This window comes from Triticum aestivum, chromosome 3A (assembly GCF_018294505.1).
Source record: "Triticum aestivum cultivar Chinese Spring chromosome 3A, IWGSC CS RefSeq v2.1, whole genome shotgun sequence".
Classification (NCBI taxonomy): Eukaryota; Viridiplantae; Streptophyta; class Magnoliopsida; order Poales; family Poaceae; genus Triticum; species Triticum aestivum.
Genome location: NC_057800.1, coordinates 33,610,991 through 33,624,442, shown reverse-complemented (window position 1 = coordinate 33,624,442; position 13,452 = coordinate 33,610,991). Strand labels below are relative to the sequence as shown.

General features: G+C 42.1%; 2 protein-coding genes across 2 annotated transcripts in view; both read right to left on the bottom strand.

Annotated features, from left to right (window-relative positions):
• Positions 1-2,501, bottom strand: part of LOC123060035 (GTP-binding protein YPTM2) — a 4,154-nt gene extending 1,653 nt beyond the window's left edge. Inside the window, exons 1-4 of the mRNA XM_044482596.1 lie at positions 2,233-2,501; positions 576-648; positions 237-284; positions 98-145 (exon numbers count right to left, since the gene is read on the bottom strand). Coding sequence (XP_044338531.1) covers positions 98-145; positions 237-284; positions 576-648; positions 2,233-2,246 — 183 coding nt within the window. The 5' untranslated portion in view covers positions 2,247-2,501. The remainder of the gene's footprint in view (positions 1-97; positions 146-236; positions 285-575; positions 649-2,232) is intronic.
• Positions 2,502-10,173: 7,672 nt separating this feature from the next.
• The window catches only part of LOC123060037 (GTP-binding protein YPTM2-like), a 3,565-nt gene continuing 286 nt past the window's right edge, over positions 10,174-13,452 (bottom strand). Inside the window, exons 2-8 of the mRNA XM_044482598.1 lie at positions 12,299-12,371; positions 11,830-11,877; positions 11,697-11,744; positions 11,096-11,167; positions 10,853-11,008; positions 10,624-10,727; positions 10,174-10,518 (exon numbers count right to left, since the gene is read on the bottom strand). Of these exons, the coding sequence (XP_044338533.1) occupies positions 10,422-10,518; positions 10,624-10,727; positions 10,853-11,008; positions 11,096-11,167; positions 11,697-11,744; positions 11,830-11,877; positions 12,299-12,371 (598 nt within the window). The 3' untranslated portion in view covers positions 10,174-10,421. The remainder of the gene's footprint in view (positions 10,519-10,623; positions 10,728-10,852; positions 11,009-11,095; positions 11,168-11,696; positions 11,745-11,829; positions 11,878-12,298; positions 12,372-13,452) is intronic.

The window sequence follows — 13,452 nt, the reverse complement described above, 5'->3', positions numbered from 1 at the left end:
GATAAAGTCTTCTATTTTGTCAAATCTGGATTCGATGGACAATCTGGATTTGATGGTACATGCATACTGGACATAATGAAAGAAAGAATAGACTCACGATTTGCAGCTTCATAGTCTTTCCATCTTGCTCCACGGTACGTATTTTCTATCGACAAAGTTGGAAGAAAACAAAACTACAAGTTCAATTAAGGTAGCCAGAACATCAACACTCAGACCAAGAAAGTAAATATACTTACGAAATCAACACCAATAGTACTGATATAACTCTCCAGGTACGAGTCATCCTGCCAAAAGAGTCGATATTAAGGAGGTCAGAGTAAATTAACTAGTAACAACAAGAATGTTATAGGGATCATCTCCATGTTGTTAAGAAACAGTAGCTACCAACAATGAACTCCTCATTCGTATTAAGTGGTGGGAAATCATACAGTTTACTGAGGCTAAAAATAAATTGACAGTTTCCATGATATCCCGAAGACAACTTGTATCAAACTTTTAAGATGAAGATGCATATTAAAAAAGGGAAGACCTATAAAAGATAGTGGACAAATCATGCTTTAGATAGGGATTCTTACGGCAAATCTTAAGAGAAGGCATGACTTGCCAACACCTGAGTCTCCGATAAGCAGAAGCTTAAAGAGATAGTCACTGCCATGTCAAGTAACAGGATATTAGTCTCAATCAAATGTACTTACTATACCAAATAAACAAGTAATGACAACATTTACATGGCAATAATAACAAAATGAGAGAGTCATTATATCCATGCTTAGAACATTGAGCAGCAATACAAAGATCAATAAATATAAGATAACTAATACCAAAATTGGATAGAATCAACATCTTGAGGCTTAGAAGTTTGTGCATTAATTCATAGACAGATATTTTGGTATTCTATATAAGTAATATTCAGTAAATTTGATTCAGTTGTAGTACAGCAGTGCACGTTAGAAAATTTGTATAGAGAGATAGAAAAAAGATAAACCGCAAACCACCTCCTAAGAGGCGTGTAACCTGTTCCCCCACTTTTCAATGAAAAGAAACACAAAGTCTTTGCGTTTTCTCGGAAAAAAGAAGAAGATAGAAAAAGGAAGCTGAATAGATAAGTAGCAGTTTCCAATGGTGAAGCTACACAACAGCTACAACACTACCAAGAGAACGATTCCATGAGCGATGATGCACATTCATATGGTACAGAAGCAATACCCATGTGCACAATACAAAAACATCACCAATCGGATTGAGCAAGCACCCAATCGTGCTTGTAGAATGTACATATGGATGCACTAAGCATCATAGGGTCACACCACCAACATGCTAACCAAAAATGCCTTGTCCATAAAACAACGAGAAGTGTTTTCAGAGCGGTCATAGGCCTATCACCAGTCACCCTTTAAGAGCAAAAGGCATCCTTCTAACAAAACATCAACTCTACTCCAACCCCATAGTCCTTATTTCCCTTTTCATGCAAAAAAAAAGGAAAAAGAAATGCAAGTTCTTACTAGATACCAATTATTTCATTGACATTCCCTAACAGCAATCCACAGTAAAAACGAAAATCACAGGAATGGAGAAGAAACTCTTGTGCAAAACAGAGGAATGAAGAAACACAGGAATTGGGCAGTGACAGGAAAACTAATAACATGGCTAAACCACTGACGAATAAAGGTTCATCACAGCTGGGTCCTTCCTGCTTGTCATCGTCACCGAAGCCATCTCTGATTATGTGGGAAAAATCATCTGGTACAAACAACCGTGTGTGTGTGTGTGTGTGTGTGTGTGTGTGTGTGTGTGTGTGTGTGTGTGTGTGTGTGTGTGTGTGTGCATCTAGCAGGCAACATTCACTCCACCACACAACCATCCTCATCCCAACTCCATCTTCTTGCCCTGCACAGAGGCCATCTGTTGCGTCCTCTCGCTACCCTAATGACCTCTCGCCGGCCGGCGGTTTGAGCCGGAGGAGGGCGAGCCCGGCGGCGCGTCGGTCACGCGATCGCTTCGCACCCAAGGAAGATCTTCCTACACGAACAGTACTATTCCTACGCTTTTCCCTAGCATGACAAAGATCATGCATGGCCACGGTCGAAATCCGCCGAATGTAGGAGGGGACTAGGAGTCGCGTCCAAACTGAATCCCGCGAATCGACGGCATCAGGCGCCAGATCCGGCGAGATCCCCGGCCCCCCAATTGATTCAACCAGAGGGAGAGGAGAGGCGAGAGCAAGCGACTTACTACTCCGGATTCATGGCGAGGTCGGGATCCCGTGGGGCGCTCCGATCTCCGGGGGGCGGGCCGCCGGCGCGGGACGGGTGGTGGGGTGGGGATCGGGCACGACGACGACGACGACGACTCGGCGGCCTGCCCGAACCCGATCTCACGGTTGTTTTCTAAGAAGCCGATCTCAAAGGTGGGGAATTCTCAGGCCATCTACGGGCCGCCAGGTGGGCCCCGCTAGTCGGTTGTGTGTTCGCTGCCCTCTCGCTCTCGCACACCGCCGCACCCTCTGAAAATCTTATTCTTTCGCAAATATTTACAAAAGGACGCGTCTAGCTGGCGCCCGGGCGCTTGGGAGGGTTACCGAGCGGCTGATATAAAAGGAAAGACCTGGTCGGGGCGCATGGGCAAAAAGGAAAGTCTCCAATCCTCCCCCACGCGCGCGAAACATCAACTACCAACCACGGTGCCCGCGCGCGACAGCTGGCCGTGGGGATCACGTGCACCCAACCCCCCGCCCCAGCATTTGTACCTCCACACCCGAATCTCCCCTCTAACTGCCCCTACGCCATCTACTTCTTCCCCACGAAAGAAGAATTCGCCATGGTGAAACCTCCATCTCCACATCGCCAGGAAAATCCATGGCGGCTCCAAAAAATTAAGAACAGAAGAGGGGAAGAGAGGGAGAAAGGAAAAAGAACCAGGAAAACATCAAGAAAAAGCCAAGCAAAAAGGAGCAGACAAGCAGGACAAACGTACCAGGAGGAGAGAACTCCAGGAGAGAATTCCCCTTCCTCTGCTTTTCTTCCTCCCTTGACATGACTTGCAGACTTGTCCTCTAGCTGGTTTTCTTGAACGAACCTTTGATTCATGAATTTGGTACAGAAATCACATTGATTATGTAGGGGGTTGGCACAAAATCTGTGCAGCCAAATATGCTGCTTTCGTGCAACCAATCAAGTTACAGCAGCCAATTGTAGCAATACTGTGTGCCAAAAAGAGTAAACAAGTTGGTGCAACTATATACTACTTTCGTACAACTAGACAAGTTGCAACAGCCACCTGTAGGCACACAACGTGCATAAAAGATTGTTCACACCAACATCGGATGAAAATAGATACACAATAGGCACAAAAGATTGTTCACACCAACATCCAACATATGCCCTGCAGTTGGCATAGTTTGACCTTCAGGTGGCACATTGGCTACTGGGGGTGGCACATCTGGAGTTACAGTTGCCTCACTTGATATTGTACTTGGCACAGTGATTACTCGAGCTGGCACAGATGAAAGTGTGTTTCCCTCACTAGTTGCTGGTGTTGGTCCATCAGATGATGCATTATGCATGTGTTGACCTGCAGCTGGCTCATTAGGTGTTGGAGTTGCCACAATAGGTGCTCGGGTTGCCGATTTCCTACATGCAATGCTGACATGTTGAAATGGCACTGAATCAAGATTGGTTGGCACTGAATCAAGATTGGTTGGCACTTTGTACCTCAACAGCTGCTGTAGATGAGGAACCGCCTACATCGGGTGTTGTGGCTTTCGCTTTCCGTGTTCGGCGCTTTACAAGACGGTATTGATCACCATCATCTCCCTACATACATGACACAAAAGAAAATCAGGAGAAGGATCATAAGAAAACACATAGACAAAAACACCATAAAAACATATTTTATAGCCTATTTACTCATACTGAACATCAGGGGAAGGATCATAAGAAACCTTTTTATGCCATGTGTGTAAATAGAAGCCTACATTTGTGCCAACTAAAACATGGATCCAAAACCAACTTTTCCTGCTATGTGTGCAACCAAACAGCCAAGACTAGAAAAGAGATGTGCAAACTAATCATGGATTTTAAAAGCCAACTTTTGCTGTAGATGTGTGCAACCAACACACACCGACATGAATGTGTGATGTCTGTGCTAAAATATACATATATTTGTGCAACTAAATATGAATCCAAAGCCAACTTTTGCTGTAAATGTGTGCAACTAAAACATGAATCCAGACCAAAAGAAGCACAAAGAAACAGTAGTACAAAGGAGAGTACAATAGTCTTGTCTCACACAAATAGCAGTAGCGGGAATATGTTCTATAGGGTGTTCTATATACTAAAAGTAAAACATAAAAAAGATGAAAATCTATTTCCTGACATCAGAATCTTATTTCTACTTCCCAAATAGTAGTGTACAAGAATTGTAGCTTGAATTATGTGCAGCAAATCTAGATCAACCTCTTGGCCAAAAGAACATGTACATCATTGAAAACAAGAAAAATAATGTGAGAAAAAGGAATAAACCAATTACTGGGTTGTGTCTGTGCAACCTATTTAGTACAAACTGTGCAAGAGATACAACTGCTCTATGCGACAAAAAGAGCAATAAAGAAAAATATAAAAAACGAGCGTACAAACAAGTTCCGAAATCTGAATTCGCTCCAATGCACAACTTATTGTTCCACTTCCAAACAGCTTCTGGCAGAGGTGAGACTTTTGTAATGGGCTCAACTTATTGTTCAACGTCACTAACCTCCCAGTCCCAGGTGATGCCCTTATCCTACCAGCTTGTGACTATCGTTCTGTATTATCTCCTTCATTACCCTCATCCCCCTGCACAATATCCTGAAGGTGAAAAAGGTGATTAGTTAACACTGCATAAAAAAAATTGTTCTTCTTCAGAAATCTGGATTAAAAAGGTTGAGGATGCCAACACAGTATTATGTTTGTTGTGCAACTAGAAATGCTGAGGATGCCAATTAAATAGATACTCTTGTGCAACTAGAAATGCTGAGGATGCCAACTAAATAGATACTCTTGTGCAACTAGAAAAAGTCTTGAGTATGTCATCTAGTTAAAAAGTATTGTGCAACTAGAATTGCTAAGGACGCCAACTTATTGCATACTACTGTGCAAGTATAAAGTCTAAGGGTGCCAAAGATACTCTTGGGCAACCCTCAATTTTTTTGGAGATAGGACTAAATTATATACTCTTGTGCAACTAGAAATGCTGAGGATGTCAACTAGTTGTATACTGTTCTTTGAAACTAGAAATGCTGAGGATACCAACTAAATGGATACTCTTGTGCAACTAGAAATCTTGAGGATACCAAGTCTGAAAATAGTTATTCCGCACTTGCATGATGAGACAACAAATCATCACACCGTCACCAAACCAAAAACTTAGTTTATAAAAATGATGTTGATGTTGTTGAAAATACTAGCTGCATTGAGTTGTGCAGAAAAAATACTAACCACAACTGTATGAAAATCCAGTTTTGCATTGCAGTTCGTGAAGCCATAAAAAATGTCTGCTCTGCTTCCATGACCAGCGAAATTGCACATTCAGGTCAGGCTTCTAGATAAAAAATGCTAAGGATGTCAACGCAGTTACATAAAAAGCTGAGGATGTCAACTAGTTGGATACTATTTGTGCAACTACAAATGCTGATGATGCCAACTAATTAGGTTCCCTTGTGCAACTTGTATTAACAAAGCTGCACATGGGCAGAAAAAATGGCTACTCTTAATATGAAGTTGGCAACTGAAAAATAACAAGTCAATCAAACCAACTAAGTAGAAACTCTTGTGCAACTGCACAAGCCTGACTAGCCAATCAGTTTAATTCAAGTAGACCAGTGTGCATAAATGTTTGTGTAAACAACATAATCAACTCGTCGCACCCCATGAAAAACACCCAAAAACGCACATAAAGATCGCTCAAATCTCGGCAAAACTCCCACCTCCCAACAAACACCCTCACACAAAAGCACAAACCTCGGTCCCCCTGCGGCAAACTGCACAAACGTGACTAAGTAAAAAAGCCAACTCAGTAGAAGCTCTTGTGCAACTGCACAAACCATCTAGCCAACTTAGTATTATTGTGCTGTGCAACTTCCCAATAGTCATATCCAACTTATACTACTATCATAACCAACTTAGTACAACAGTATTCTACCAAAAAAACTTTCACCTAAGCAAAACTCCAGCAACTCATACCTCGCCAATCCAACGCGTTTGGTCGAGAACCACACAAACTATAACAATGACGCCGTTGTCTTGGCTGACATCTTGATGCCGCAATTCATCTGGTCATAGGACGGGAAGGCGAAAGGAAAATCTCGCCGGCGTCCATCATCCTACTGAAACCTTACCAAATCCGGGCGAAAGTTCTGCATAAGCATGCCACATGTGTAAAATGAATTGTCTACTCCCGCGGAAAAATGATCCATCTATGACATTGAGTGTGTCCTGTAACTCCAAACAAGTTCAATAAGGTTCTGACATTGACATATAGACTGCATACACACACACATTCACCAGTCAAAAAATACAGTAGTATTTAGTACAGTAGCAGGAACAAGATCACATGTTCAATTGCTGCTAGTACACAGAGGCAAGATAGAAAATCAGAAAACACAAGTGATCTTCTTTCAAACTGCAACCTTCGGGTCTCAGAAGCTGTGATGTGATGGATAAATATGAAAGAGGAAAATGTCCTAATACACCCATCCCCAAAAAGACCGATAAATCTGAAGAAAGGGAAGCACGCAAAAACAGGGGAAGGGAACGAACCTCGGATCTCTTGCGTCCAATCCATCCAACCCCAGCAATCCATCTACCTCGTCAAAGATTCTCGCCGGCCTCCGTCGAGCACCTGAAGCTGGATGAACGGGGCAGAAAGGCGGCAGAGGCTCGACCGTCGATCTTGGTGCCTGTCATGGGAAGGAGAGGGAGGACTAGGGCGGCGCCATGGGAAGAATGGGAGGAGCAGGGGCGAGGGGCAGCGCCCGCGATGGGGAAGAACGGGAGAGCAGGGGCAGCGCCTGCGACGGAGAGGATAAGGCTCGGGAAAACCATCCCGACAAAGTAGCACCTGACCCACACGCAGGATGATAGGAGCGAGATCGTGTGGCCAGCAGCCGGCCGCTCGACTCGTCTAAATAGTGCGCGTGCACTTTTTAGACTTTAGGTTTACAAAATCCATACGTACTAGACTGTAACTGCTCTCACGTTTTTAGCGAAAATGCTAGTACGTCTCTCAAAATAAGTGACTAACTTTGTATAAAACTACAAAGTTGAGTCATTTATTTTGAGACGGAGAGAGTATATCCCTGATCTAAACTTCCAAATATTGTTCAAGTCTGCCTCCCGCCAGCCCGCCCTGTCTCCTTCTCCGGTGGCCTTAGGGTCGTGGAGGTGGAGTGGATCCCAGCCCTTACCAGTGCCCGGTGGGAGGGCTCCGTTTTTAGATTTTTTTTTTCGAGTCTCGTTAGTGTTTGTGTCCTGCTTAGAAAAGCGAGACGGCACGGCTCCTTCGAGAGGGGTTGTTGGTCTCTCAGCCTAGCCCCCCATTTTCGGTGATGCGTCTAGCATCCGCCGGTGCGCGTGTGGAGGTGTGTCTCCGACAAATCTATTTTTGGTGGATTTTCTTGAATCTTGTTGTGATTCTTGTTGTGATTCTTGTTCTACATGGGTGTAGACGAGACTAGCCACCAAAACACTGCACTCGAATAGAATTGTCTAATTAATTAACAAAAATCAGGCGAAAACCGTTACAGTATGACCATGTGTTGTCTACTTTCAAAGCATGAATCTCCGTGACCATTCAAAAAGACAAATATGTGCTCCCAACCCATTATAACCACAAATCAACCAATGAATCGCAACATCACAAAGAAACCCCTACCAAAAAGACATCGAACATCGTCCATCAAGCAGTCGTTGATGCCTTATCTATGGTTTCACTGTTCTTACTTTTGCTCCCAAAAGGCTTCTTCATCAAGATGAACGCACGATGGCTAGAGGGAACCCTCTTGCTCTTGCCCCTGGTTGCCTTCCCCTTCATGAGGCAACAACCCGTCATTGTCAGGTCCATCCATTTCGGTTATTAGTTGAAATTGTTTAGCGAAGAGAGCCTAAAAAACAGACGTCAATGTATTAGATGCCACAACCTCGTCACTAGCAGGAACCACCTGCCTGATGGGCTTAGGCGAGTGGAAGACAGCAGGTGCCCAACCATTCATGCTCCACAAAGACGAGCGATTGGTTGGTCTCTAGCGGTGGTAGTGTGGGTGGAGACATAACCATACTCAGGGGTCATAAATGAATCCAGATGTACCATCGACAGAGGCGAAGCGTGCACCACACAGATCTTCTACAACTCGGGCAAGATCTGCATCACTAGAAGGATCCGTGGTGGAGGCTTTGTTAGGTCTTTCTCGTCCGCCCGAGCCGATCACATGGGAGCGACACGGGGGCTCGGTTCTATTATTATTTCCTTCTTAGCATGATAAACTATCATTAATATGAATCTCATGGCTCGGAAGGAGGATTAGCCGAGGGAACCAAGGTGCAAATCCAAGAAATGGCTAGCAGAAGCCAAAAGAAGGCCTCTTTAAACTAAATGTTGACACTACATTTGTTAGTGACAGTGGCTCGGGAGTCAGGAGGAACTGGTGCTATCATTTGAGACGACAAGGGTTATTTCCTGGCAGTGGGATTCCCTTCATTTAAGATGTGGGTACTTCGGAAGTCCGGGATCTCAGAGATGGGCTCATGTGCATGTAGCAAGTTAATGTGGAGGCATCCGCAAAAATAAATGTGGAGGCAAATTGTATGCTGATTGGTGACAATTCTATCCAACCCGTGACAGCGGTCTATGAGAATGCACGTTTTATTCCACAATTCTCCTTATATTTTGTTTAACCACTGTCCCGATTAGCTAGTACCCTCCATTCAAGAATATAAGATGTATTGGTTTCCGTGTAAGTCAATCATTTAAATGTTTGACCAAGATTATAGAATAAAATAATAACATGTGCAATACCTAATAGATAAAATATGAGTCTACTATTCATGATGAAACAAATAATATAAATTTCGTATTCTGGATATTGATATTTTTTTTAAAACTCAGTCAAACATGCACTCACTTGATTATTTGAAAAAACAAATAAACCTTATATTAGGGAAGGGAGGAAGTGAAGCAGAAGGCTCCACTACGATACTCCCTCTATTCTTTTATCTAAGGTGTACTATTTTCAAGGCACATAATTATAGACTATTTAAGACAAATTCCCCTTGTCTAACTTGTCTATTTCGTAGGATAATAAATCATGAACGGTACTCGGTCCTCCGAATTTTCATGGGCCGCTGGGGGCGCACCGGACACTGCGCGACGTGCAGTGCTCTTCGACTGGCCACAGTGGGAGTAACATCACATTTTTAAGATAACTTTGCTTATGTGGCACATATTTAATGATGAGATAGGTGATGATGGTAACTTAACTAGTTACTGTAACATCACACGTGCCAAGACAATATGAGTCTATAGACTAATAAATGAACCATAACATGACAATACACATATGTTACTACCCACCGTGGAAGTAGTAACATAGCCTAGTAAAATGTGATGTTACTAGTCTAAGTTACTCCCCATTGTGACTAGTCTTCCCGCCACTGGACCCTACCTCCGGCTGAACCGTTTCCAGGGTTGGTAGACTGTTAAGCAGAAAAGATAACTCTTTTCGAGGGCCCCGCCGGTCACCTTACATTGTGCAATTTTATCAAAAAAAATGCCTTATATAAAGACACAGAGAGAGTATAATCTAAAAATGATGTATCCATATTTGCCAAGTAATAAAAACTGCCATATTAATATAAAGTTGTCATGAAAATGTATCCCTCAAGAAGGAAAAAGTGAAGACCCACGACTTCATGCTGACGACCTCCTCCTCAATGTTACAAATTTTAATTGATCAATTTTACAAATTCAGGGTGCTCACTTCATTGAAATGTGCGACAGCCTGAAAGCATAATCATAGTGAACTTTTTGACAAAATGATAATTCAGGAGTCACCATATTACAGGATCAGATAATCATACTCCAATTACCAAAAAAAAAAAATCATCATACTCCCTTTCTTTGTTTGTATCTCGATGAGAGAAGAAAAAAGAAACCGGCTATCGTATAATATCATTAGTAATAGAACCGTATAGGTACAGATCGAGTACTATGACCAGCAGTGTCACTCCAAGTTAACCATAAAAACAACTGCGAATGTAAGAAGATATATTCATCCAACTTACACAATTTCAGAAGGCAGGTACACTAGAAAGAAAAGAATAAAGATAACAAGTAAAAACAAATAAGAAAACATGTATAAAGGTGATGGAGCATCAACAAGTTTGCATGGTTTTCTAAGATGAGCAACAGCTGGTCTTCTGCTCGACAGGTTGCCCGCGGATCTGTACAGTAGCCGGGCGAGCGTTGTTTGCGGCTGGCTGGCTCGCCATCCTGGAAACATAGGCCATTGTTTTCAGTAAGTTCTTCATCTAAAGTTCATAGACTAGCACGTTAATATAAACCATCATGAATGCTAGTTTCAGTGTGGGTCCAAACCTATCCTTGATCGAAGCAGCCATGGCCATGAAAGCCTGTTCAACATTCAGGGCGTTCTTTGCACTGGTCTCCATGAATGGAATGCCAATCTCATCAGCGAATGCCTATATATGTACATAAAAATAAAGACAAATAGCAGTGAGAATGCCTTCAAGGAATGGAAGGTTGGAATCTGCAGATTGTGAAGTGAACAACAAAAAAATTATGTTTGCACGAGACTCAAGGATACCTTTGCTGTTTCATATGACACAGCTCTTTTGTCAGCCAGATCACATTTGTTCCCCACCAGAAGCTTGTTCACATTCTCACTGGCATAGCGGTCAATCTCGTTCAACCACTGCTTCACATTGTTGAAGCTATCTTGGTCTGTCACATCATAGACGATCTGCAAGACCATTTGAATATTCCGGTCAAGCCATCATAAATGTAAATTCGTTATCTGACTAAATGAAGTTTGTATAAGCGGACTTACAATAATCCCATGGGCCCCTCGGTAGTAGCTGCTGGTAATAGTTCTAAAACGTTCTTGCCTAGCAATGTCCCACTGAAAAAGAAGTTTTGTAGAATGAAGGGGTTTAATAACTTTGAAAAGGATAATACTAGCCTGTATCACTGCAACTGAAGTGGGAGATGAAAAACAGAGGAATTGCCAAATCTAAAGAGCACGTACACATAAGCTGCAAGACTGCCATCCCTCATGTTCAAACTGAGCTACATCTATTTTTCATTTCTAAATATCCAGAAAGAATGAATCTTCATAGGAAAGACAAATAATGAAAACTTTTAATGGTCCAATTATATTAACTGGACAGACTAAAGAGAACCACAAAGTGACAACAGAGTTCATATATATTCAGGAGAAGCGGTTGAGTGTGTCTGTTCCATATCAATCGACTTCAACTAGCAATCATGACTTGCATCCCACAAAATAATAGTGGTTACTGGGAGAATTATGTATCAATGAAGTTTTACAGATCATCAACAAAATCACAACTAAATGGTACTTGCACAGGCATGCTTGGTTACTAGCAACAGATGCATATCACGTAAATCACGAGATAAGCTAGACTCACGATTTGCAGCTTGATAGTCTTTCCATCCTGCTCCACGGTCCTTATTTTCTGTCAACATTTTTCAAATAAGTTATGCTCGATAGAAGGATCTGTAGCAGCCAAAAAACACTATGCAGAAAGTAAATGTGCTTACAAAATCAACTCCAATAGTACTGATGTAACTATCCAGGTATGAGTCGTCCTGCCAAGAGTCAAAATATTAAAGAGGCAAACAAACAAAGCAGCACAGGTAAATTTAATAGTAAGTATAATTAGTTGTCCTCAAGGGCATACTACAATATACTAGTCCCTCCGTCCGGAATTACTTGTCGCTCAAATGGATGTATCTAGCTAAATACATCCATTTAAGACGGAATTACTTGTCGCTGAAATGGATGTACCTAGGGATGCCCATCATCTTTTGGAAAAATGTAGCTACCAATAATGAACTATTCAGGTTGAGCAATTTAAATTAGAACATTTGTGAGTAATGATTCAGCTTACACATCCTATAAACAAAATGGTTAATTCCATGAACTACCTAATTTTAACATGGAAAATCTATAATATATAGATGGGAAAAAGATAGCAAAATGGATCATACTTGCTATAGAGATTCTTACAGCAAATCTTAACAGCAGACATGACTTGCCAACACCTGAGTCTCCAATAAGCAAAAGCTTGAAGAGGTAATCACTGCATGGCCAAATATTAGAATGTTAGTCTCCATCAAACACAGTGCGTAGAGAAGAAAACAAGCAGTGATGGCATTTTCGAGATGATAAAAAAGGGCAGCCCGGTGAACATAGCTCCCACTTACGCAGGGTCTGGGGAAAGGTCCGACCACTTTCAAAGATGATAAAAGATACAATAACTATCTCCAGGCTTGGAAGATTGAAAATAAATTCAAAGAGCAATGTATTCTCAAGATAATAACACACAACAATTAGATGGAATAATATTGTCAGGCTTAGACACCTAGGCAGCGACAGATGAAGAGATATTTTAGTGTTTAATACTCAGCCAAAATGTCAGTTTTGCTAGGCTAATAGATCCCTTTGATCCCTATGGACTAGCGTGTGAAAGAATGTAAAATAGTTCCCCTTGCAGCATTCAGATACAATGATATTGTAACATTGAATGAGTGAAGTGCAACCACAGTTAGAGCAGTAACCGAACGAACAGTTATATCAGCCCACGAACAAACAAGCATTGGGTCGTGCATGTAAAGGATGTTGAGCAGACTGGTGCATTCTAGAAATATGCAAATCCGATCAACTGACCCATAATTTAGCCAAACAGTATTAACAAGTAGGATATGAATGTTTTTTTCTTTCATTCCTTTTTGGGAGTAAAAACATGAGACTCAACAAAGTGATTGCGAAACTAGAGATGGTGCAAGTGATATTAGCATGCATAATTCACCAAAATAGACCTATCCTCCTTGTGCAGACAAAATGGCCTGTTCTTTTACTGCCATTAGATAGTACTCCGTAGTAGAAACCTGAAATCCACAATAAACAGCCCCTCGAAACACTAATCAAAATGAAGCGCATCTACCCCGCGGCATCCAGCGAGATAGGTCCATAGAGCAAACGATTACGCTTCAAATTTCACCTAATAATTTAAACAAACTCTCCTAGGTGGCATTCCCCCGCGGACGCGATCCAGACCAAGCAAGAAAAGAAAAAAACGCGACGAATCTGCTGGGATCGAGGGTCAACTCTCCCCCGCGCCAGATCCAGCGAGATCTCATCTCACCCTAAAAGCCCCGACC